At 47.2% G+C, this 27407-nt stretch overlaps 1 protein-coding gene and 1 non-coding gene across 3 annotated transcripts in view; both read right to left on the bottom strand.

The window, feature by feature from the left end:
• Positions 1 to 27407, bottom strand: part of LRP1 (LDL receptor related protein 1) — a 308223-nt gene that overhangs the window by 202811 nt on the left and 78005 nt on the right. For both annotated transcript variants that reach the window (XM_066584447.1, XM_066584446.1), the window contains exons 2-3: positions 25624 to 25746; positions 3023 to 3160 (exon numbers count right to left, since the gene is read on the bottom strand). In XM_066584447.1, coding sequence (XP_066440544.1) covers positions 3023 to 3160; positions 25624 to 25746 — 261 coding nt within the window. The remainder of the gene's footprint in view (positions 1 to 3022; positions 3161 to 25623; positions 25747 to 27407) is intronic.
• LOC136594017 (U6 spliceosomal RNA) lies at positions 19204 to 19310 on the bottom strand. The gene has a single exon (XR_010788467.1). It is a non-coding gene; the product is annotated as a U6 spliceosomal RNA (small nuclear RNA).

Genomic DNA, 27407 nt, shown 5'->3' on the forward strand with positions numbered 1-27407 from the left:
CTGCATACTGTTCTGTATCGAACGCCATAATAAGACAGAATGCCATAAGTTCCTATATTCTCTCGAGCGGTGTCTGCAGGCAGCCAGTATGTTCTCTTCTAGAGTCAGAAGAAGAGAGCTACAACTGTCATCTATATTAATTGGCATGGCAGTTTGGGCCTAAAATGACCTTATGTTAAAAAGGTGGCGATTCATTTTCAAGGTCAATGAAGGTCATGACCAAGGACACAAGCTGCGCCTGAAACATGTTGAGGTTTATCTTGATGTTCTGCAAGCTCTCAATCAGTATGTAATAAAAGTTTCATTTTAGGTTGTGTGTGTTCCAACATTTCAATGTCAAATTAGGGAGGAATTATTGACATGCGCATATATGGGCCAGTGAACTAGAGGTCATCTACTTCTGAGTCAATTAGCCTGACCTTGTAGTAGAAGTAGCCCATACAATACAAAGACTGGCCAGAAGCATTCAATGTTGGCAGGGGAATATCTGAGACTTTACTATTGATGATGACCATGATGTATCCTCAGGATAGGCCATCAATAGTTGATCGGCAGGGGTCTGCTGCTCGGGATCCCTACTGCTCAGCTGTTCGCCTGTCCTGCTGTCGTTGCGACTAGAGCCACAAGCAGGCAGCTCTATCCATAGTGCAGCGCCCCGGGTGGAGATTGCATTTGCGACTCCCTTTGAATTCAATGGGGGTTGTGCCTGCAATACCATACTGGGCTGCTGCACTACGAACAGAGCTGCCAAGTTCTGTCTCTGTCTGCAACGCCAGAGGGTCCAATATCAGATCACTAGAGGGGATTCCAAGCAGTAGATCAACAACTGATGACCTATCCACAGGATAGGCCACCAATAGTAAAGTCCCGGTCAACCCATTTAACCCTTTCCAATCCAATTTGTATCCTGGTTTTCCTAGGGGGCTTACTCTTTTTCTGCTGCTATACTGAGCCATCTGCTGGCTAAAGCCAGTACTGCATGAGGGGACACATTGGATTGGCTAAGACAGCAGAGAGGCTGGCAATATACAGTAAGAGAACCCTGACGGATGTTTTCCAACATCGGAGCTGCACAGCCTTAAATCACAATGTCTTCAGATGTCAGACAGTGGATTGGAAAGGGTTAAAGATTGTTGTGTAGGTCTGTTTTCAGACTCAATAAAAGACCATAAAAATGGCCCACGTGGACCGTTCCCTAGACAAGCTCCTAAAAGACGCAGTTTGAAAACTTTCCAATACAATTGCAAAAAGTGAACAAATTTGCTTTCGTCTTTTCATCTATGCACCATCACCAGCTATGCATACAGTGGGGCAGATTTACTATTTAACCCCTTAACACTGCAAGGCGTACAGCTCAGTCCTGCAGCTTCAGGGTGTGTATGGATGGAGATTCTGGGGCGAGGTCCCTTCATACAACGCAGGCACCGGCTGTTTCTTACAGCAGACACCCGCTTGCAACAGCTCCGATAAGCCATGCTGCTTATCGGAGCGGTTATCCCTTTACACACTACTGTCAATTCTAATAGCAGCACTTAAATCCCCCAGCCGATGTTCCAGGGTACCGTACAGCCTCCAGCAATGAGATCGCGGGTTGCCGAGCAGTTGTCATGGCAGCTGGGGACCCGTGTCGTGGCTTTATAGGCTCCCTGTCCAATCACAGTATGATGTAATGCTATGGCATTACATCATACTGCAGGAACAATTAAACCATCGCAAGTGGTTGCCCCCTCTGGGGACTAAGAAAAAAAAATAAGATTAATAAAATTTTACAAATAAGACGCACCCAAAGATGGTGGTTTTTTTTTTTTCACATTTTACCCCACAAAATTTTTTTTTAAGTTTCTCAGTGCATTAACCCCTCAATGACGTGCCCTTTTTTCCCCCTCAGTTTCCTCCTTCCCACCCACCGCCGTCGCTGTATGAGGGCTTGCTTTATACGGGACAAGTTGTATTTTTCAATGGTGCTATGTAATGTGCCACATATTGTGCTGAAAACCTTAAAAATTCACAGCTGCAAAAACTGCAACAAAATTGACATAACTTCGTTCTAGGGGTCGGTATAATTACTACGATACCAAACATTTTTTTTTTTGCTGTACTGCTTGTTTTTTCAAAGACCTTTTTTTTATTTTAATTTCTGCTGTCATCTTCTGTGCACAATATTTTTTTTTTTTTTCTGTCGACATAGTTGTGCGAGGACTCAGTTTTTGCGGAACGCCCTGTAGTTAACGTTGGTACCATTTTTGAATTCATAGGAATTTTTGATCGCTTTTTATTGCAATTTTTCTAAGAGTCAGAGTGACTGAAAAAAAGCGCATCTCTGGCGTTCTTTATTTTCTGACTACATTCAAATGTGTTACGTTGATAGATTGTTATAACTGCGTCCATAACACCCTAAATATGTATTTTTGTTATAACTGCGTCCATAACACCCCAAATATGTATTTTTGTTTTATTATTTAGATTCTTTTATTGTAAATATGGCAAAACTTTGAACTTTTATAACTTTTTTTTTTTAACAATAGTAAAACTTTAGTGTTATTATTTATACTATTTTTTTCTTCAGCCCCCCCCCCCCTAGGTGACCACAACATGCGATGCTTTTCTCACTTCTGCAATATGATGTAATGCTATAGCATTACATCATACTGCTATCGGGCAGGCAGTCTATCAAGTCACTCCACGGGGATGGCTTGATAAACATACTGCCAAGACAGCCCCTCGCTGCCGTGACACTCACACGGCTCCCTGTCACATCATCGCGGGGAGCCGTACGGGGCCCCTGAATATCATTCAGAGGTTTAAATGCCACTGTCCGAATTGATAGCAGCATTTAATGTGTTGACAGCCCCGATTGGCCAAGTTGTGTTCAGTCAGCGATGCTGGCTGGGACAGCCCATCGGGACATCGGATCATCCCCTGTGAAAGCATCGGGATTAGTAAATCAGCCGCAGAGTCTGCCTGCATGTTCACATTACACTGAGTAAATACGTCACGTTTAAACAAGTGCCACGTTCCTTACCCCTACAGAAGGCTCCTTCATCCGAACGATCTGGACAGTCTGGATGGCCATTACATATCTTACTCATGGGCATACAGATTTCTGTACCCAAACAGTTATGCTCATTAGGTTGGCATTTCGAGATCTTGCTTTGTGGACCTGGTTGGAAAAAAAACAAAATAGGCAAAACTAAGTAAAAAGAAGGTATAACATATTAAAGGCACAAAAGCATCATTATTTAAAGTTAACAGGGCGTTTACTTAGGACAACGTTCCACTAAAGTCAGGCATAAACAGCAGTTTAGGCAAGTTGTGCAGAGGATGGTGACCCTCAACCACAATGCTCAACCACATATGTATATGTAGGTAGAATAGATATATGAAGGCCTCTGAACTTCAAAGTCTCGAACATGCCGCAATAACACATAGAGCCAAGTGGTATTAGTGTACCTCGACGCCACCGGAAGTGGTGGGTGTGCACAAAGCAAAGGCAGTTTGACAGCCAGGTGATGTCCCCTTTGTATGATTGGCTGCAGGGCTGGCTTTACTTCTTCGGCCTCAGAGGTCCTCAGCACTGTGGTTTCCACATGACATTGTCGACCGCCCATCTGCCTTTGGCGCTCAAGGGAGTGTCTCCCCTCTTGAGGGCTCTGGCATTGTCCCCGCTACAGCGTGCATGTGGTGCGGCGCCCCTGCACCTGCCCCCGCCGGCACTCTGCGTAGCGGCCGGTGCACTGCCAGCGGCATTCTGGTCGCTACAGCAAAGTTCTGCAGAAGCAGACGTGCTCCTCCCCCCAGTGTGACTGTAGGTGGCGACAGGTTCCAAGTGCTGCGGCGCACCAGCTACACAGACCGCAGTCACTGTAGCCACCGGCGTTGTTCTAACGGACTTCTCCCCGCAAGAACAATGTTCTGCAGAGGCAGCCGTGCTGCTGCGACTGTAAGTGTAGCTGCTGGCAGACTCAAAGCGGCGCTGTGACTGTGGCCGACGGCGGCATGACATGTCCCATTACCAGGTCCCTGAGGAGGTGTGCCAGCTAGTCAGTGGCAGGACCTGTGAGGCTGATGCCGGGGAGCACGCCCTGCATCCAATCAGACACAGGGGGTATCACCTGGATGTCAAACTGCCTTCCCCTTGTGGACACCCACCTTTCTGGTGGCGTCAAGGTACACTAATAGCGAGCCAAGTTCTATGTAAGAATCCGCAATATGGGTCACCCGAAATGGTGAATCCTACAGTGCTGCGAAGGAATATCACCTGCAGTTCTTCAGCATGTTCATGCAGATTAATCGTTTCACCATGTGCACCCGGCAGAACGGTGGCCATATCAAATACGTCATCTACAGCCTTTTGTGAAACTTTACCCTCACTCAACTCCTAAACAAGTAATGAAAGGGCAAAACTGGCACTGCCAGTGTGTTTCTGAGTAAACTCTAGCCAAGATTAACATATTATATTACCCTCTTCCTATTTGAAAAATCAGAGCTGAATTCAATATGGCAGAGTTCAAAATGGCCACCAAAAAAGGTCCCCACCACCAGAAATAAAAAACACAGCCTCCCTCCCAATTAATTGCAATTTTCTTATTACACCTATTACAGGTGTGTCCATACCTCATCTTTCCTGAGGCATATAGACAAATGTATTGAAAAATACACACAATTGAAAAGGTCTCTCCACCCCACCCCCCCCAAAAAAAAAACCCTATAAGAAGTGTCACGATGCATATCTTGCAAATATCTAAAAAAACTCCCTTATTTCGACATCCTATAGGCCAAGGGTAATCTACGTCATTCTCTGCATTCTCCTTCCTGCTGGGCAACTTGCACTGCCTAGTAGCGAATGCCGATCTATTCCTGATACTGCACATGTGCGCCGTCACGCCGCGAGTGTTCATATGCTACTGCAAAGAAAAGGCGCGCAGTTTTGGCAATAGCTCGGCACTCCCTGTCACTAGTGACACATGACACATGTCACTAGTGACGTAGTATGCATTGCCCTGCAAGAAGGAGAGTGCCGGCAATGGATGCAGGAAGACGGCTCAGCCGGCTTGCTGTGAGGTGATCCGGAGGACTGCAGGGGAGAGGAGAAGATGCGGTAAGAAGACCACCGGGCGAGGAATAGGTAAGTATAGAATTTTTGTTGTCTAATGATAGAACCCCTATAATGACGTTAGCACGACGGATCAATAAACAACGGTCATAATAGGACTTCAGAGAGGAGGGGCAGATAAACCCCCCCCCCCCCCAACTTGTGTATTTTGATATTTACTAAAACAAATTTTTAAAAATAATTTTTAACTCCTTGGCTGGTTTGCATGTATTGCTTTTGATACATTTTGTTGCCCCCATCCTTGTTTATTTCCAATGGAGAACATCTGTCTCCAGTTCACTCTAAAGAGGTTGGAAATACAGCTCCTGCCTTCCAACTTTTGCCAGTTGCATCCTCCGCCCTCTGGCAGCTACATTACTAACTGGCAATCATTTTTGCTGGCTTCTGATTGGACTTACGGTCCAACTTACTGTCAAGATGTTATTTGTACAGTTAAAGCAATCATCTGGTTTTGAGTCAGAATTCTGCAGCTGTAGTTGTGCTCGTCTGCCACCTTTGTAATCCACCAGTTTTGGGAACCATTTTCGTCCATCCAAGATGGTTGCAGCAAGCTTTTAAGTACTTAATGCACACATCAGAGGATGGCCGATGCGAATCATGTGAGCAATGCTGACAAATCAGGCAGCAGTGTACAGTGCACCGGTAAGCCTAACACTACCAATACACTGTGGGGATTAGTTAGTCTGAAGATTGTGTCGATCAGCCTTGACAGCTGAAAATAGAACCTGGAACTGGTAGATCGAAAGGGCAGCAGAGAACGGCAGGTAATATATCCCACCGCCACCGCAGGGGTCAAAGTTTTAATTTAACTGTACAAATAGGTCAAATCAGAGCTTGAGCGGGTTCAAATGCAGGCAACTAAAGTAATAAAGGGAATAGGCGGACTACAATAGCCAGAGAGGTGATTAAAATTGGGGTTATTTAGTTTAGAAAAAAAAGACGTCTGAGGGGCGACCTAATAACTATGTATAAATATATCAGGGGACAATACAGAGACCTCTCCAATCATCTACTTATACTCAGGACTGCGATTGTAACAAGGGGGCGCCCTCTACATCTAGAGGAAAGAAGGTTTCTACAAAGACATAGAAGGGGGTTCTTTACTGTAAGAGCAGTGAGACTGTGGAACTCTCTGCCTGAGGACAGGGTGATGGCAAATTTGATAACAGACTCCAAAAGGGGTCTGATCGCCTTTCTTGAGCAATACAACATTACATGTTTTAATCACTGATTACTTCAAAAGGGTCGGTGAGCCAGGAATTATTGCGATTGCGAAATTGGAGCCGGATCAACATTTGGGGGGGGGATAATAGGCTGAACTAGAAGGACATGTGTCTTTTTTGGCCTTATATATTATGTTACTAGATAACATTCAGCAACCGTAAAAGTCTTATTTAAAGCAGTATTCATCATTGGTACTTGATTTTCCTTACTATGTACGCCCTCCATCATGCTATCAACTATACATTCAACCCGGAGCCAAAAACAAGAGTAATCAGCTATGCAAAGAGGATCAAGACCCATACAACAAACAATGACGAACATACAAGACCCTGTTTAGTTAACGATGACATAAAAGGCCAATACAGCAAATGACCAAGGAATGAGAATTCCCCTTAGGTCTAAACATGGGTGAACATAAAGGTGCCACGAGATCGCAGCGCGCAATATTCTCAGCTGAACGGCAAACAGCTATTTAGCATAGTTTCCAGACAGTATCTTCCCATTCATCTAGTCGCCCGGCTCTCCCTCCTCCCTAGATAGGAAGCCTCAACACCCAGACAGAGCAGGAGGAAGAGGCTCTACTAGAGGATGCCCCCATGTAGGACTGGAGCCGCAGCATGTCCTTCTTGGGATGCCCAACAGCCTCCTGCAGAACGAGAGAATAGGAAATTAACCCCCAACAGTCACGATAAATTCAAGATCTACAGGTTTTTTTTAAAAAAAGTGACTTTTTGGGTGCTTTTTTTCCCAATTTTATGTCTGCTGTAAATATATTTGGTGCAGAGCTCAGTTACTAAGTCAATTTTTAACCCCTTCGTGACATAACTAATTTTAGCCTTAAAGGGGTTGTCCCGAGGCAGCAAGTGGGTCTGTACACTTCTGCATGGCCATAATAATGCACTTTGTAATGTACATTGTGCATTAATTATGAGCCATGCAGAAGTTATAAAAAGTTTTATACTTACCTGTTCCGTTGCTGGCGTCCTCGTCTCCATGGTGCCGACTAATTTTCGCCCTCCGATGGCCAAATTAGCCGCGCTTGCGCAGTCCGGGTCTTCTGCAGTCTTCTATGGGGCTCCGTGTAGCTCCGTGTAGCTCCGCCCCGTCACGTGCCGATTCCAGCCAATCAGGAGGCTGGAATCGGCAGTGGACCGCACAGAAGAGCTGCGGTCCACGGAGGAAGAGGCCATCTTCAGCGGTGAGTAGAGAAGTCACCGGAGCGCGGGGATTCAGGTAAGCGCTCCGGTGAGCTTTCTTTACCTCCCTGCATCGGGGTTGTCTCGCGCCGAACGGGGGGGGGGGTTGAAAAAAAAAAAAACCCGTTTCGGCGCGGGACAACCCCTTTAAGATCCAGTAAGTCGTATTCCCTTTTGTGTTCCAGTAGTCATAACCTTTTTATATTTTTTTTATGCATGTAGCTGTAGGACACTGGGTATTTTGCTGGTCAAGTTCAAGTTTTTATAGGAACCGATTTCGCTTACATATAATGCATTGAATTTTTTATTTTTGGTAGGGGCAAAGAAAGAAAAAAATAAAAAGCTATTTTGCCACTTTTTGGGGGGATTTATTCTCATAGGCTTCATCACGTGGTATAAATATTATGTCACTGTGGAATATGTTGGCGGTCTATAAATAAAGATTCTTATTGTTGCCTTTATTCTACGGGTCATGACAACACATTTAGGCCCAGCGCACACGGCCGTATTTGCAGCGGGGGCGGCCGCCAGCTTCAGATTCCACAGCAAAATACGAACATTCAATTTCACTGCAGTGGGAAACAATATGCTTCTTGGATTAGACTATTATCGCCAATTGGCCATTAAATGTAATCATATGGAAAAACGGCTAAATGTCATTATATTTTTAGATGGAAAGACAGCATAAAAAATACCGAATTCAAATAAACCAACATTGAGAAAATAGCCAATAAAATGATTGCCGGTTAGTTCAGGAGGCATGCTAACCAACGGGGTAGAAGTCATAGAATGGTGGAGTTGGAAGGGACCTTCGGGATGATGTGGTCCAACCTCTGGCTCAGTGCAGGGATGCAGCGACTTTGGAGAATTTGGAGGCCAAGCCAACACCCTGAACTATTCCTGAACCATTTTTGCAGTGTGGGTGGCCACATTATCTTGGTGAAAGAGGCCACCGCCATTAGGGAATATGGCCGCCACAGAGGGTTGCACTTGGCCTACAACAATGCTTTAGGTAGGTGATACTTGTCAAAGTAATAGCCCAAGAACTAAAGTTTCCAGCATGACATGGCACCAGGATGCCAATGTGGTGCTCTGGGCAATCTCTTTGCCAGGTAACCCCCACACACACACAGCCATCCACATGATGTAAAAGAAAATGCCATACATCAGACCAGGCCAGCGTCTTCTACCGCTCTGTGGTCTAGCACTGATAATTACGTGCCCACTGTAGGCACTTTCGGGGGCAGCATGGGCACTCTGGTCTGTGACTATGTAGCAAGCAGTGGCACAATGTATGTTCTGCTACAACAGACCGGGCCGCCTTCCTCATCGCTGCTTGGTCCAATTCTGATGTTCATGTGTCCCATTTTATGCGCTTTTGGCAGGGAGCAGTAGTCAGCGACTAAGCAGCAAGCTGCGATACACCGTGTGTTCGGACAACTTTCTATCATATCCAGTATTACCTTATTTCAGCAGTAGCCTCTCTGTAGGATCAGAGTGGTTTTAAGGTTATGGCAAATTAAACTAATTAGAAACTCTGCAAAGTTCAACCTTGTCACATAACTTCTGTGATCTCCATACTGCCTGGGTTTTACATACTCCATGTGTATGGAGTGAACCCCAGACAGTGAGGGGCTGACCCTCAGGGAGTATGGAGCTGGCTTTCGAATTAAAGGGAACCTGGGTCAGATCTGGAAGGTTCCCTTTCAATGGATATTGAAAAGTGTGAGAACTTTATAACAGTTTTGCAATTACAGGGAAGATTTAACATAACTGTCTGAGGGTACGTTCTCACTAGAGTCTGCGAGGTGAAGGGGTGCACCGACAGCGCAGAGTATTACAAGAAGGGGAGTGCTGTGGCTACTGAAATCAGTTACGACTAAGCAGCCAATTCCTAGTCAAAATCTGCACGGATGATGCAGGAATGCTGCCAGTTTTTGACACAGACGTTACCGCTGCAAAAAATCTGCTGCATGTGAATGTACCCTCGGGGGGTGTTAAAATGTCGCCGATTTCACGAAGATTTCGGTATAGATCTGCAGCGCATTTCATCCCTTCAATTTTAATTCAACAGAAAGGGTGGAATCTGCTACATGTGAACATAAGGGTAGGTTTACACGAAGCGGAAATGCTGTGGAATTTCCGGAGGAAAATCTGTGGCAAATTCCGCATCATTTCTGCTTCCAAAACAGAGTCAGACTCCACACCATTGGCGCAGATTTTGACTCAAAATCAGTTGCGTATCCGCAGCCGATGGCAGAAGATACAGGGTCCCCCTTACCTTTTAAGTCTTTGCCCCATCAACACGCCCCGAAACCCGGCAGGCTGTAATGAGCATAGTGCCGCGGGTCAGGTGTTGCCACTTTTGCATCCGCATGGCCAGCGGCGCTGGATTTACTACAGGCCATGCAACCGCAGATTCTGACTCCGTTCTGAATGTTGGAATGCTGCGGAATTTGCAGTGGAATTTTCTGTAGCGGACATTCCACAGCATTTCCACATGCAAAACAGTCAAATTCCAGACGATTGGGGATTTCGAAATCAGCAATTCAAGCTCCTCTCACTTGCAATGGATACCCATCAGACTGCCCCGGCAGCTTCTAGGGAGCGCCGAGCCGCTGGTCAGGTGAGGGCGAGATGTGGATTTTGACTTGTTTTGGGAATGCTGCAGAATTTGCAGTGAAATTTTGGGCTCTGAACATTCCGCAGCATTTACGCCCCGTGTGAACATACCTACAGTTTTTAAATGAGGTCCAAAACATTTATGCACTGCGGAGTATAGTGAACGTCTTCTGCATGCCTTCTCTGACTGCGCCCCGCTGTGCAGCGCCATGGAGTAGGTTTGTACAAACAGGAAAAGATAGAACTGCACAGAGAACGATTCTGACACCCTGCAGCCCGAGAGCCGTCCATAGAGAATGCCCTATAAATCACTGCTCAGTCAGCCTGCCCCAGGATGCACAGACCCGACTTGTCTGCACACGTTTACATACACAATCATTTGCTATTTAAACTCTTAAACGGAGAACAAACTTTTTCACATTTGCACAAGTAATAAAAAGGCCTGGTGCGCGCCGACACACGGGGATAATGTGCTGCCAAACCCTCTCTTTACACAGAGGAAGGGGGGGTTCACTATTGACAGAGCAATGTCATGTGCAGCAGGTCAAAAGGTAAAGCTTCCCCCTCCTAATAAACTGACCACAGGAATCGGCATCTGTGTCATAACGCGTTTCACAGCCACGCTTTTCTGAATTAGTCCCCGGGTCATTCCGCGGACCCAGATCATAATACTCTTCTAGAGAAATATGGTCAATATGTAAGACGTCGAAAAGAAACCAGATGTCAAATTGTGCGAAACAGCCATTAACGTAGGACATAATCCATAGTGCGCTTATTACACCATACAAGCCCTTTCTAGAGTTATATAGCGACATTAATGGCTTTATACGGACTCGAACGTCATCCAGGTCTGTGTTAGAGAAAGCAATTGGGCAAAAGGAAGCGGAATCAAAAAAAAAGAAAAAGAAAAAAAAACAAAAAACACAGTTTATGGCCTACTAAGGCATTTACATCAGTTCTTGGCGTGAACTGTGCCAGTAAGGTCGTGATTAGAGATGAGCGAGCACGCTCGTTTAAGGCTGATGCTCGGGCAAGTATCGGTCTTTTCGAGTAACTGATTACTGGTCTAAGCACCATGCAGGAGGGCGGCCGGGGGATGGGGGGAGGGGGGGGGGAGAAGAGAGATCTCTCTCACTCCCCCCCCCCCCCCATGGTGCTCGGTTGACATCAGTGAACAAGAAAGGTGTTGAACCAGACTAGGTTTTATATTTTATATTCTTCAAAGTAGCCCCCGGTCGCTTTGTTGACAGCGTTGCCCTCTTGGCATTCTCTCAGCTTTATGAGGTCGTCACCCAGAATGGTTTTCCAACCATCTTGAAGGAGTTCCCATCGATGCTGAACACTTGTTGGCTGCTTTTCCTTCATTCTGCAGTCCAACTGACCCCAAATAATGTCAACCGGGCTTAGGTGGTTGTAGAGGCCAGGTTGCGGCACTCTTATTCTCCCCCTTGGTCAGGAAGCCCTTAAATAGCCTGGAGGGGTGATTGGATGGTGATGGGATAGGATGTCTCTGCAGAACGCGGTGGTGGCCAGGCTGGTGAAGTGAGTCTTAAATTTGGAGGAAGTCACCAGAGTGTCACTAGTCACCACAGTGCACAGCCCAAAAATATGCGGTCTGAATAGGCGCTTTCTTGGGCAGGGGTAAGATATACATGCCAGCTTTAAAAAAGGTGAGCCTACGACTAAAACTAGTATAGTAGGATCCTTCTTGGAACTCCAGCATTCTCATTTTGCCAGCGCCGATTCCCAAGTGCTTCCCATTATTCAAGCACCCTATCAGGTTTCCTCCCAATCAGATGAAAATACCACTGGCGGCAGCTGATTAATTCTGCATGCTAAAGGTTGTGAAAGCAGAACCAAAATACACGTGTCAGCTGTGGCATTACCCATATTTCTTGAACCAGGGTCCTACACCTGCCTACTGTATGGTTTATGCCTAAAACTAAGTAGACAGCCCTGTCCCTCTATTTTATGATATAAATTAGTCAATGTGGACCACAGGAACATCCTGCGCCACTTGCGCCTCATGCACAATCTGTGATGCCCGCCCAACCTACCACGTTTATAGTACTTGTGTCTTGCTACATGGTGGAAGGGCCTTTGGTACCTGAGCCTTGGTGCAGCTGCTACCTCTGCACCCCTTAGAGCTATACTTCTGACACAGGCAGTTCCACTTCCTACATCCTAAACTATTAAGTTTTCACACCAGTTGGATTAAACATAATAAGTAGACAGTTTCTTTATCTAGCTGCTCTGCGTAAACAAAAGGTTATTAGACCCTGGTGATGCAATGCGAGATCTTCCATTGAAAACAATGGGAGAGCCTCCACAATCCCCCGCCATGGCTGACAGCTGCGGCGAGGGATTTCCTTCTTCCCTAAAGTGATGCAAGGCGGTTTTCATACGAATGGCGAACGCAATATGGTGGCGGGATTCACAGCCCCATATGATGCTCACCCGTGTGAAGTTAGCCTAACATATAAATCAATATGAAGCACATTAGTACCCCAATTGCCCTGATCATTTTTGTTATTTTTTACCTAAAAGTAAGACTTCCTTAAAATTAAACCACCCCATCAATGCCCTTCCCCATGTATTCTATATTGTCCAAGCTGTAGCAACCAGATGTCTTACTGAAGACCTCGCTCATATACTCTGATGTTAAATAATGTTTCAACGTGAGAGACTAAAATGTTTATTTCAAAGTTACTGTTGCTATTGGCAGTGCTGTATTGGCCAGTGCCTAAGGCGTCTCGCTGCTGGCGGTGAGTGGTGGGGACAGCCCCAGGAGCAGCTACAACTTAGTTTTAAAGTTTCTTTAACCTCCGTTCCCCGAGACGCACAAAATCTTGCACGAATATGAAAATCGTGGCATACCCTATCTTGGAAAGCATCGCCCATTGATTCCAATGGGACCTTTAATGCCTCGCTTGTGAGTGTGATGCGATGTTTCCCATTGAAACCAATGGGAAATACTTCTGATCTGGTACGGAGCATGAAATTCACGTGAGAAAAATCAAAGTTTCACAGATGCGAGGCGTTTATCATGGCCCGCCAATCGTGATTGCCCTGTGTAGGAAGCGTAAATTGCAATTGAAAGAGCAGAACCAAAGCCTGCGAGAAAATCATCGAAGTGTGAACGCACCCTTGGGTGAAGGAGCAGAGGGCCATGTGCCATTCATGGTGCGCATGACCGCTCAGTCACAAGCTTCAGCGGCCATAGAAGAATCCCTGCCGAAGCCTGTAAGCGGTCACGTGCACAAACAAATGGCACATAGCCGCCCGCCGCTCCTTCCTTGCCTGGGAGCCACCTGGGTGGGCGGGTATTCAGTTTTTCTTCATTTTAACTTTTTTTTTTTTTTTTTTAATCTTCCAAAAAAAACCATTTATGGGCAATTCTATTGTTATCTTAGTATATTGGAAGGAAAGCTTTTAGCCAACATGTTACATATTGGGATTTTCCTGCCTACAATACAATACTTTGTTGTAAAAGACCTTCATGTGATGTAGGAAACGCTTCCTGAAGCAGATTAGACGCCGCGCAGCATCAGCTGAGTCCTCAAGCCCCAAGATCTGCCACCGGCACCAGAAGACTGACCTTTGGTCTAATAACCTCAGTGACGCCTACAGCTCCTTACGGCCATAGATTTCCTCCTATAGATTGGATTAATCCGTCGCTGCAAACATTCCTGTTTCTACAAAGCAGTGGTCCTCCAGGGGAGCCCATATTCCTGATACGCTCCGACAGGCATGTGTCACATTACTAGAACAGCTGGGCGGACGGCGCTCAACAGGTTGTCCTGCTCCTTCACTTATTTCCCAACTGTGTCTGTCTAGCAGACTTCAGAGTCGAAGTCTGGGCTGTTTTTGATAACTTTTTGATGCTCAGACAAAGAATGTTTAGTAAACAATTTGAAATTTGCGCTCATTGACATCCACGATTACAGCACAGTCAAGCATATACAGCCCTTTGGTCAGAGGAAATCAGTTACGTACATGAGGCCAAGCTAGGCAAGTAACTACTTGACCGAGTCGATGTCCTCCACACTGGTAATGCGGTTGTCAAAGTACCTACTAAAGTCATTCATGGGGAAGGAGCTTTAAACCACTTTCCATTTACCAACATCCAGAGATTTCCTAACAACTGCACAACAAGATTGTGAAGTCTGAAAATTGGGATATGTCTCCACGCCCCCCTTTGGTCTACTGTTAGGAAAGACAGGAATTAGGTCCTACCTGTTAATTCCTTTTCTTGAAGTCATCCTGACAGCATACACATGGAGGTTGCCTGCTGGACACCTGTTGGGACAGGAAGCGGAAACTACAAAAGGCAACTCCCACCACCGGCTCACCAGCGTGTACCAAATAACTACAGTGACCCGGCTTTGCTTAACCAATCATTTCTAATATGGAAATCATAGTACAATACGTTACTTCATGTAAAATATAACCGAAGGGGAGGGAAAAGCCCCTATGCTGTCAGGATGACTTCAAGAAAAGGAATTAACAGGTAGGACCCAATTCCTGTCTTCCCCTCGTCATCCTGACAGCATACACATGGAGGAATACCAACGACCAAGGGCTTTAGGGAGGGACCACTGCCTGTAGCACCTTCCGCCCAAAGGCCATATCCCGGTTGGCCCCCAAATCCAGGCGATAGTGTTTAACGAAAGTATGTGTGCTCGACCCGTGGCGGCTCTGCAGATCTGGTCGGTTGTCGCCTGGGCTCTCTCCGCCCAGGAACAGGCCCTCCTGTACGCCTCTTCTATGGCCCTCCTGACCCAACACGCTAAGGAGTCCTTAGTAGCGGCCCCTCCTCTGCGTGGACCTTGAAATTGAATGAAGAGGTTGTTAGACTTCCTGAAGGAATGTGTGAATTCCAAATACTTCAGGACTGCTCGTCTAACATCTAAATTATGGAACCTCTGTTCCGTGGTATTACGGGGTTCCTGGCAGAAGGAGGGAAGTACTATATGCTGTTCTCTGTGAAAGTCTGTGAGAACTTTTGGTTGAAAGAAGGGGTCAGGCCTGAACTCTATTTTATCTGGGAAGGTGGTCATGTATGGGGTCCTAATCGAGAGGGATTGGATCTCCCCGATCCGTCTGGCGGATGTGATGGCCACTAAAAAGGCAACTTTGTGGGGGAGGATCTTTACTGATAGATCTTCCAGGGGCTCAAAGGGGTGTGCGCAGAGGGCCTGCAAAACAAGGTTCAGGTCCAATGGGGGCATGGTTTCTCTTATAAAGGGATGGAGTCTGACTGCCCCTTTCAGATATTTCTTAATTAGCCTATGGTCGCCTAAGGGGAAGTCGAAGAAGGCCCCAAGGGCGGCCACCTGGACCTTAAGGGTACCAGGTCTTAGCCCCATGTCCAAACCATCCTGTAGGAACTCCAATATTTTGTTAATGTCGGGCTGTTGGAGGTCATGTATACTATGCCCCAACCACCTAGAGAAGGTATCCCACACCCTGGAGTATATTTTTCAGGTGGATTTTTTGAGGCTCTCACATAACGTAGTGGTCACCCCCCTCTGATAGGCCCCGGCTCAGGTATTTTACCCGCTCAACTTCCAGGCCGCCAGTCTGAACTGTCGGACCTTTGGGCATATCAGGGGACCCTGCTGAAGGAGGTCGTCTCTCTGCGGCAGATGTAGAGGCGATCCTGTGTCGAGAGAGCGGCCAGGAGCGGGAACCAGGGTCTCTTGGGCCAGAATGGGGCCACCAGGATAACGGAGCCTGGGGACTCCTGAATTTTCCTTAGGACTCGAGGAATCAGGGGGATAGGTGGGAAGGCGTATGCAAGGTCCCAATCCCAGGCCTGGGATAGTGCATCTATTCCTAGGGAGCCCCCGTCTGCTCCCATGGAGAAAAACCGGGGACACTTGGTGTTCTCCCGAGAGGTGAACGAGTCCACCTTGGGTGTCCCCCATCTCTCTAAATTTAGCTGGAACGCGTGTGGATGTAGAGTCCACTCCCCGGGGTCTATCTTCCTGCGGCTGAGATGGTCCGCCATGGAGTTCTCTGGGCCCCTTATGTGGTACGCTGTGACGGAAGGCGTCCGCTGCTCTATCCACCCAAGAACTTTTGCTGCCAGGTCTTGGAGTCGGGGGTTCCGCGTGGATCCCTGGTGGCGGATGAGGGACACAGTTGTTATGTTATCCGAAACGATCTTAATGTGTCTACCCCTGATCTCTGTCTCGAGGCCCCGAATGGCCTTCCAGACAGCGCAAAGTTCTTTGTAGTTGGAGGATTGAGCAGCTTCCTCCTGGTTCTAGCCCCCTTGGACGTAATGACGGCCTAAGTGGGCCCCCCAACCAGTTGCACTTGCGTCAGTAAAGATGGATACTGGGGATGCGGGGTACCAAGCCGTGGCTCTGGCAAGGTTAGAGATAGACATCCACCATTCTAAGGAGGATTTTATCTTGTAGGTAAGGACAACTTTCCGATCCAGGGAGGCGGGGGATTTATCCCAGTTGTTTAGGATAAAGTCTTGGAGGGTTCTACAATGTAACTGGGCCCAAGGGACTACCTGATGCAAGAGGTCATGAGGCCGAGGACCCTCATGCCTCTCCTAAGGGAGACTTTAGTGGTTAGAGAAAGTGCCCGACACTCATCCTGGATCGTTTTTTGCCTTTCTAGGGGAAGGGATGAGCACTGATGGTGTGAGTCCAGAATCACTCCCAGAAATTTTTATTTATTTTTTTTCTCTTTCTGCTCGGGCAGAAGACTGGATTTAGAGGAGTTGATGATCCAGCCTAATGACTCGAACAGACGGAGTGTGAGGTTGACCTGGAACTGGAGTTCTGAAGCCGATCCTGTTATGATCAGGAAATCGTCGAGGTATGGGACAATCAACACCTTGTCAGTGCCGCCACCATCTCTAACACCAGTTTGGAGAACACCCGGGGTGCGGAGGAAATCCCGAACGGCAGGCACGTAAATTGAAATTGAGAGACAGAGCCATCTATCACCAGGGCAAACCGCAGAACCGCTGGGAATCTATGTGTATACGGACATGGTAATAGGTGTCCTTTAAGTCCACTGTGGCCATGACACTATCCGGCGCAATTAAGGGGATTGCTGACCGCACCGATTCTATTTTAAATCTTTGATACGTGATAGATTTATTCAGGAATTTCAGATTAATTATAGTTCTATAGGATCCATTGTTTTTTTTTTTTTTTTTTATTAGGAACAAGGGGGAGTAGCACCCCTTGAATAGTCCTTCTGCGGGAACCCGAGTGATGGCCCCTAGGGACAACAGCTCTTGCACCCCCAACTGGAGGGCCTGAGCAGACGCAGGTGACTGGCAGGGGGTGACTATGAACCTCCGGGGAGGAAATTTCAATTTTGTAGCCATCCGAGACTAGGCGTAAGGCCCAGGGATTGGAGGTCGCCTCGTTCCATCTAAGGGCGAACCCTTTCAGTCTACCCCCTACTTGTAGGATGCGGGAAGGCAGATTCTCACCCTTTCCGCCTTTGGGATAGGACCAGCGTCCGGTTTTCCCTTTCCCCTTGTATGCTCTAGAGGGAACAAAAGGAGGAGGGTAGGAGGAGGAAGCCGCTTAAACGATTTCTCCGATGGTAGTCCCTGGCTCTTATCCGATGCCTTCTCTAGGAGAGTATCCAAGGAAGGCCCGAAGATTCTGTGTCCTTGGGAGGGCAGGGAACAGAGTCTATTCTTGGAGGTGTTATCTCCTGTCCAGGCCTTAACCCAGACAGCCCTCCTGCTGTGTTCGAGAGGGCTGCTGAACAGGCCCTGAACCTCACTGACTCCATAGAGGCGTCTGCCAGGAAGCCGGTTGCCTCTGGAGGAGGGGAAGGCAGCTGGAGATGTCCTCCCTAGAGCCCCTCTGAGAAATCAGCGTCTGGAGTTGGTCTAACCAGACTGACATAGATCTCGCCACAGATGTGGCCGTGATGTTGGCTTTGACGGTCAGGGCCGCGGTCTCCCAGGCCTTTTCCATCGCATAATCCACTCTGGTGTCTAGTGGATCCCGCAGTTGGGAAATGTCCTCAAAGGGGAGGGCTGCTTTTTGAGACCCTGGCGACCGCCAGATCCCCCTTAGGAACGGTTTCTAGGAACTCGATATCTTCTGGTGTGAAGACCATCCGATCCTTGAATTCCTTGGACAGGAAGAATTTCTGATCTGCCTGTTTCCACTCTGTCAGGATCAGCTGTTTTAAAGCGTCATTAACTGGAAATGACGGTTTTGGCTGTGGTAGGAGTCCCCGGAACAGGCAATCCTGAAAGGATGGCTGCTGCGGCACCTCTTCCTCCACCTGCATGGTGCGCTGGACTGCAGTTAACAGCTGACCCAAGTCCGCCGATGAAAAGAAATACTTCCTTGTATCCTTCATGGGCGGCATGGATTCTGAAGGAGAATCTTCAAGGACCTCCTCAGAGTCTGACTCTTCCATTCGTGCCCGCCTTACCCTTTCCGTGGGGGGGCGGCAGAGAAAGAGAGGAGAGCGAGGCTTCAATCTCCTCGCGGATCATGGATCGGATGTCCGACATGCCCGAGGAGCCCTCTTTGCGGATCACCTTCTCCGTAGGGTCCGCGCATAGTGGCTTGGTGTGGCCCTCTTCTAGGCGCCGCAAGCCAACTGGACATTTGCGCACTCGCTTTTTGGCCTCTCTAACCTTTTGTGCATCTCTGTCCTAAGAGACGGAGACAGCAAAAATGACTTCCAGCACCAGATCCTGATGTCTCAATCCTCCCTCCCCGGTACTCCCAAAGCCGTCTACTCACCAGCAGGCTGCTTTCAGTGTCCTCTCTGGCTGACATCTTCAGTAAGGTGCAGCCAGGAGAGATGCAAAGGAATCCAGTCCTTTTAAATTTTCAAATTTGGCGCCGACACGCCCCCTTTAAGTGAGGGCCCCGCCCCCCGTGATGCGGCCGCGCTGACGTCACGCCGCCGCACCGGACCCGGGGGATACACCGCATACACTGGGACACCGCCAACCAGCACACTCGTGGGGACGCACGCCGACCAGCACACACGTGGGGACGCCGACCGGACCCGCCGCCTAGGAGACACACATGGCGCTATATGGAACGCTTCACGAATTTGCATGTCATCCTTGCGCAGGGGCCATGCTAATCTTCTCTGTATCGTTCCAATTTTAGTATATGTGCTGCCGAAGCGAGCACTTTTTTTTTTTTTTTCTCTCCGAGCGCTGCTGGCATACCTCTCTAGACGTGGATCCCTGGAGACACCGGCGTCCGAGCCTGCAGGTACCGGGGCTGCTTCCTACCGGTACGACAACCCCACTGGGCAGCGTACCGGGGGAGGATTTTCCCACTGGGGGAACATTGCTGGGTAGATCCTGCGGGTGAGGGTCCCCTCGTAGGGTCTCACCCGCGCAAGCCCTGCCAGCCCGAACAGAGAGTCGTCCCCCCACGGGCGGACAGGCTGCATGGGAGTCTTCTTTCTTCATTCACCTCCAGGATACACCTGGAGGCCCGCTTGGACTGTCCTGTAGGGACAGGAAGACACTGGTGAGCCGGTGGTGGGAGTTGCCTTTCCGCTTCCTGTCCCAACAGGTGTCCAGCAGGCAACCTCCATGTGTATGCCGTCAGGATGACGAGGGGAAATAGGAGTTAGTTGGGAGCAACTTCTAGGCCAATGAGACTTCCTACTAGTGTGAATGCAAGAGAACATCTTTGAAGTGTGAAGGAGGAGAGTAGAGGTCGGATTGGGGGCCAGAGACCATACAGGGAGGCCTACTTGACAGGGTTTGGAGGGAAGGGACAGAGAGTGAAGGGGTTAAGAAGGGAGCAGCTGGAAGGCCCATTTACACAGAACGACGATTGCTCCAGGCTTGATAAAGACTCACCTAGTCGAAAAGTCGCCATTTTTATGGAGCAATAAATCTTTTTTCTATTTTACTACACCATTGATGCTACTTCATTGCTGACTGCTAGTATCTGACACTGAGACGTTCGCAATCAAAGACCTTTATGTTGTGTGGTGTGGCCTCCATAATGCACATTGATGAACTTTGGGCACCTCTGAGATTGTTGGTAATCACAGTTTGTCCTTCCCTGGATGACTTTGGGTAGACCTGCCATTTTGGAGATGTACTGGAGTCTTTAAAGCCTGTGCTTGGTTTTTATTAATAATCAGATAAAAGTATAACTTTTATAGCACTTTCTATTTAAAAATTAAGTTAAACTTTTTACTATTGTTGCTTTGATACTAGATTTCCCTACGGTTCAGTTCCCAGTTATCCCCCTCCCATGATAATTATGGGGGGCAAGCCGAGGATTTTGAGCTCTATGTGGAAGAAACAGAAAATATAGTATAAAAGGTAATAAGTGTAAGTTATTGCAGTATAATGACAGTTTAACACTCAAGTCTCTTGTGGTCATCCTCCTGGTGAATGAGCCCGTTGTGCCACATACAGTGGGTAAGTTCATGGCTTTGTGTTTACCAGGGTGCTTATTTACTTGTCCTACAAATTGGTCTGTGATCCTTTACAATAGCCTGGGGCAGGAAGCTTGAATACTTCTCTGTTTCAAGGCATACAGTCATAAATAGATACAAATCAGGCTAAACAAGATCATTTCACACAGAATTACCCAAAACACAGAAGAACGATGGGCGGTTGGGGAAAAAAAAATCATTGCAAATCTCTTTTCGGCCTTTCCATCACAGTAGCCATTAAAGCCAACTGAAACTTAAAAAGACTGTCAACTACTTTCAGCACTGTAAACTAAACTTATGGGCCAACAGTAAGTGACTCATTGGGATTTAGGTGTTCTACTTACCTCCCTGTCATGTCCGGGCTTAAAGCTGCCAAGTAGTTCGCCCGCTGAGTCCGCTCAATGCATTGAGCGTTGGCTTTAGCGCTGACACCTAGTGATTGGCGGGGGAGGCAAGTATAACACCTACCTCTCCGGACTCAATGGTCATCTACTTTTAGCCTATAAGTTTAAGTGCTTTAGGTAGATGGCAAAAAAATATACAATAAAGCCAAATGAAACTTAAAAAGGGTATTTCGGCCGCAGACTAATATAATTTTACAGCACTTCGTCTAGCTACTTTCGTCATTTTCTATGTCACGTGACCCTCCGCCTGAAAAATATCTCCACTTCCTCTGCATTGTAGGTTCTATTTATCAAAACGGTCTTAACAGTAAAACTGTCCTTAAAGTTTAGAGCAACCAATCACAGTTCAATTTTCGTTTCTTAAACTGCTGTGGTGAAATGAAAGCTGAGCTCCGACTGTTTGCTACGTACAAGGAGGACAGTTTTGATAAGCCTCCTTGTCTGCATTTGCCATTTCCTCCAACATCCTGTAAGCAGTGCATGATGGGAGGACAGGATCAGAAGCATTGTACTGTATTGCTCATGCACAGTCTATAGTGCTGGAAAGTCCTGTCTGTCTGCCACTCTCAGAGGGAGGTTGGTGCTGGTAAGTTGTAGGACCTGTAAGTTGTGGGCGGAGCTACAGTGCTGGCCTGTAAACAAGCTCTAATCAATCTGGGAGTTGTAGCAACAGTCTGTTTGTGTTTATATGCATCACTTCTGCTGTAAACACAGCGGCAGATTGGCGGCTGCACTGGATGAAGAAGAGGGCCCAGAGCGGCAGATAAAAAGGTACAGGTTACTGCTATTTAGCTCTATCCCCTAGATGTCAGCATTTTCAGAATTTACATCTTGTGCCCGGAAAATCCTTTTAAGAGAGTAAATATATAGTAAATCTCTCAGTTGACTGATAACATTTCCCAGACAGAAAAGTAATTTCAGAATTCTGGTGACCTCTAAATACCAGAGAGAAATGCGCTGTTTGTGCTCAGAAGACTCCTACGGTGGTCGTACAGCTAACAATAGTTATCGCCAAATTCTCATTCGGCCAACAACTCCTCCTCCCCGCCTCCCCATGCACAGGCTCGCTGACTTCAAGAGCGGACTAAGCTACTGCCTGACAGGCATGCTGACATTCAACAGACCAGACCATTTTTTCTCCCCATTTTCTGAACGAACCTCTGCCAAACATCTAATAGACATTAGATGGTCGGCCAGTCGTGGCGGCTTTGATCGACTTGTTAGTCTAATGTGTATGGCCATCTTTAGACTCATTACAGAGTTCGAGAACTAAGCTGGGAGGTCACATACCTGACAGAGGAATGGAGCTTAAGGAGCTTTTCATAGCCAAAATGGGAAATCATAGCCAAATCGCTGCCATGGCCACCGGCCCACTGGCCGGAGTCTAGGGGAAGAGGCGAGCACTTAGCCTCTACTCTACTGGCCGATGACCTAATGTTTATTAGAGGTTTGGACATTTGTTCAGAACATGGGGAGACAAAATTATTGTAACTCCATGAATTAGAGAAACCGCGTAGCTACAAAGAGTGCAGTGCTTAAAGGCCCATTTAGACAACGATTATTGATCAAAATTTGCTCAAAAGTCGTCTTTTTAGCGATAATCGTTGTGTGTAACTGCACTGACATCATGCAGTTTTCGTTAAGCCGTCGCTCATCCTTGTCTTTCAGCCTGCTGAAGGACAACTATGAGCCTTATCAGGGATTCACAGCGGGATACAGCTGATACTATTGTTTCAGCTGTATCCCGCTCCCTGATGACAGGCTGAGTGGGAAGAACAGAGCGGTCCAGCTTGTGTGAAGGCCGGTTCCACACGGGGGCCGATTTGCGTTGGTATGTTCGCAGCGGGTATTCTGCAGCAGATCAGCAGCGGACAGACCGCCTCCAGACCCGCAGCATTTGAATTTAATTTCCCACCGCGTGTCAATATCTGCACAGCAGCTTCTGGATGAGATTTTCAAAATCTCATCCACTTTGTTACTACTGCAAATATCGGAGACTTTTTGTGCGGAGGGGTCCGCATGGAAATGCCACAGCAAATTTACCCTATCTGGATCCAGCCCAAGTCCAGCTTCACACAGGCGGACCAGATTTCGCAGGCGGGAATCCCGCAGCAGAATCTGGCTGTGAGCCCAGCCGGTCATACTGCGTAAATGTTTCTGTACTGCGTTTACCCCGGTGCCTCGCCGTTGGTCATGTTCAGTATAGTTTTACAAAATGTTAATTGCGTATGGACTGCGGATTGGATGGCCTCCATTGACTTCAAAGGAGGCCGTCCGCGTGGAATCCGCATTTTGCATCAGCGAGTGTGCAGCGGACCGTCCGTGCGGACTCCGCACTTGGAATCAGCTCGTTTTGAAGCCGGCCCAACGGTGCTGTAATAAGCTGCGCACCATGGTGGCCACCACGCAGCCAGGACAAGTTTTTATTCACTGCAAGCAAACAATGGAGGTTCCTGTTAAGTGACAGCAAGCGAGGATCTTAAAAACTGAAAAAGTGTGTGATAGGGTAAAAACGATACTTTACCAGAAAATGAAGAATCTCCATTAGCTGTATCTGCTGGCAATAACAGGAAGCACTGGGGCAGGAACAATCTGCGAGCGGCGGTCCGCGAACAGGCGTGCAGTGTGGCGGGTAGAGCTGCGGCCTGCTTGTTTGTTGGCAGTCCCCACCGACACGGAGCACACTGCGGCTTTGTGCTCACGGCTCAGTCCTCCGAATACTCCAAACACCAGCAAACATGAATGGGACACTGTGAGGACGGCCGTCTCCAGGGTGGGACTGGTGTACTCGCTGATCAGCTTCCATTACAGACTGCAGGCCTCTGCTCCCAGGTTATACCCTACTGGCAGGAATTCGGTCGTACAACAGGAGAAGGGTTTGCGGTAGATGTGGTACTGATATTAACATTGTCCTACTGTTCCTTTATGGCAAGTACATTATGATATACATTTCCATTTTTCTTTTTTTAACTATGTTCTTCCGTTTCTCTGTACTTCCTCCTGGAAATGCATGAATTATTGGTGCTACCCGTCCTTTTGCCATGACCCTACCTACTGTACTTTGAATCAGCAGTCCGTGCCAGTCAGGGGGATTGATAATGTCCAATTTCAGATGTATTAATAAACTCCCAGGAATACTTTAAAGGGCAACACCAACCAAATAGCGAAATGGTACCAGTGTAAAGCTTCTACTGACAAGTTTATCAAAACTGCCATTTTAACGCTTTTGTGACCAATAACGTCAATGCCTAAATCAGTAATTCCCAACCGGGGTGCCATGGTTCGCAGGCTGGGAATCACTCAGCTCACATCAAATGGGTTTTCCAGGCAGCGCCCGCCATAATGCACTGGGGTTGAAGCAGAAGTGCTGCTCTGCCCGTGTATAGCTCAATTACAAGCTGCGGCCACTACACTGGGGTCAGAGCAGCAGCTTCCGCTCCGATCCTAGTGTATCCCAGTGGGTGCTGCCCGGAAAGCCCCTTTCGGCTTGGTCCACAAGGGACGGACCTGCCATGGAATTACCTTGTGGACCCGCTGCACAGAGATTCAACAGCATGTACAGTAGCAGAAAAGTGGATGAGATTTGGAAATCCGGCACGGAAACGGACATGCGGTGCGGAAATTAATTCTGCAGCATCAATTTTATTGAAGTTTCCGCTGCAGATTTCACCTCTGCTCAATGAGATTTTACTTCTGCGACATCCCACAGCCAATCAGCCCTGTGTGAGCGTAGCCTATTCACGCAGCGGAAAAATCCACCGCATTTCCACAAAAAACAGAGTCAAAATAAGCACCATCACTAAAAATAATGATTTGATTGGTCAGCTGATGGCGAAGTAGCCAGCGGTGATGCACTCTATAGGTCACTAGGTGTCGGGAATATCAGAGGTAAGATCTTACTTCATGATAAGCCACACCCTAACTTACACCCCTGAACACACACCCGTTTTGGTGAGGGTACCTCGCATTAAAAAAAAATAAAAAAAAAAAGTTTCCCAGGAGTGCCCCAAGCCTAGAAAGGTCTAGGATGCCCAAACCACGGGCAGCATGACCCCAGGACAGATATGTCCATTCAGCCCACATAGGTTTTATCATATGTGGCTTAGACATCTGACTTGGAGCCGAACTCTCGAGCCACAGGGGCGGGCTGCACCAGGGTCTCCCCGCCTGCATCACCACGAGTGGCAGCTCCTCTCTCTGCTTGTGTAAAGGGCGTGCGCTGTCAGTCTGGGTGACGTGGGCGGGGAGAGCCCGATGCGGCTTGCCTATAACTCGGAGCTCCATTCCAGTTGGCCGCAGACTTCTAAGCATGTTTCATAGGAATATAAGCAAGTTCAACTATACAAGTGTCACCCCCCTTGAAGGACCATGCTTGATGACTGGGACCTTGGCAAGCCAAGAAGATACAAAGAAACAGACTGGGTCTGGAGGAGGACAATAAATATTTCTCTAATGGAAATATATTGAATATTGAAGGGAATTACATATGTTTAGAACGTCATAGAGATAGAAATACCCTTTTTAGGTCTGTTATCTGATACGTTTTGTCACCCTCTAGCCCAAATGCTGCTTTCATACGGCCATCCATCATGTAGAGGAACATCTATGCATGACTGACATAACATCTACTTACAGATTTCAGGAGCCTCGTCAGACCCGTCGGGACAATCCTTCTCGCCATCGCACCTCCAACCTTTTGATATGCACGTTACCTGGTCCTTGCAGGCAAAATGTTTAGGGCTACAGGTTTTTGGAGCTGAAAAACAAAAAATACTAGATATTACCATCTGGGAGAAAGAAGAACAAAAAGTATTAGACATTACAAAGTATCTTTAAGGAGCACAAGGCTGGATCCAGGTGTAATGTTACATAGTACGGTATGTAAGCCTATTACCCCCACGTGTTGATCCAGAGGAAGGCTAAAAAACAATGTTTTCAGCTAACACAAGACTTACAGGCTGCACAAAAGGCACCACATGTGGTACATGTATTCTCTATATGTTCCACTATAACTTCAGTGTATTCGAGTCCAGTATAATCAGAGTGATGATGGACGCTACAATTTGCAGGTCGATTGGTTAAAAAGGACTCCTAAAATCAACATTAAAAGGGGTTGTTCAGTTGTAAACCATTGATGACCGATCCTCAGGAAAAGTCACCAATATTAGATCCCAGGGGGTCTGCTGCCTAGGATCCCCGTTGATCAGTCATTTGCCAGGCTGTATACTTGTGCACCAAGCTAATTTCTGCAGGAAGCACACAGCTCCATTCCTACTGAAGTGGCCGAGCTTGGTACTGCAGTTAAAGTTCCCATTCATTTCAATGCCTACAGTAAGAACGGAGCTGTGTGCTTCCTGCAGAATTCTGTTCAGTACACTGGCCCAGCAAACAGCTGATTGTCAGGGGGCCGGGCAATGAACCCCCGCCAAATCTATAGGATATCAGACAGCACCTTTAAATAGCATTCTATGAATTAAAGCACATTTTGTGTTTGACCAGAGTCAACTGTATTGGATGGAGATTCTGGTTCTAGTCACATATTTTCTCATGTTTTCTAGAGAGATCTCTAAGGACTGATGATAATAAACATGCAGGATGGCATTATACATGGAGGACATGTAGACAATCAACAGTAACTGAAAATGATTTAAATTGTCAAATAAGTATTATTGGCCCCATAAAAACACACAAACTTCAATCTGACAGGCTTTTATGGCTACTAGTCATATCCTATGACGTCCCCTACCATCGGTCATGGCCATGACTATGCCCCCATGTCGTCTGTGGCAGGCATGGCATCTCCTGTCAGTTTTCTGATACCCATAAATATCTAGAGGAAGTCAGACAGCTGTCCGGACTGCTTACATCATGTTATAGCGCAGGAGGAGCCGAGCACAATTATATATAGTTTTATGGGGAAAGATTCAGCAGAACTGGTATTTTATTTATTTTTAAATCTTTGTTCATTCTGAGCCGATTAGTCCAATGGGCGGAGCTATCAGTGATTGACGTGTATGACTGTATACACAGGGGTAGCTGTCACATTGATAGGACCGCCCATTGGACTGTTCAACTCAGAATATGCCTCTGGATTCAGTTCCAAATCAAATCAGTTCTGGAGGCGCAGCCGATCCACATCCGCCGCCATGACACACGATGCCTTTAAAGAAGAAGAGGTTTTGAGAATACACATGAAAACTATTTCAAAAGCATGCAGATGCCTTTACAGGCATCAAAGGCATCTGAAGTAGTGTTATTACGACCTCCGGTTGTGTTTCAACACCGAGAAACAGCTTGAAGGTAATGTTTATCACCAAGGAAAGACAAAATCGTCTGGAAAATCCACTCGAAGCCCAAGATGCTGACAAGCCCAAGGGTCTTTAGTGACTAATGAAATGGGTTGTTGAAAGCAAAGCA

Source organism: Eleutherodactylus coqui, chromosome 1 (assembly GCF_035609145.1).
Source record: "Eleutherodactylus coqui strain aEleCoq1 chromosome 1, aEleCoq1.hap1, whole genome shotgun sequence".
Taxonomy (NCBI): Eukaryota; Metazoa; Chordata; class Amphibia; order Anura; family Eleutherodactylidae; genus Eleutherodactylus; species Eleutherodactylus coqui.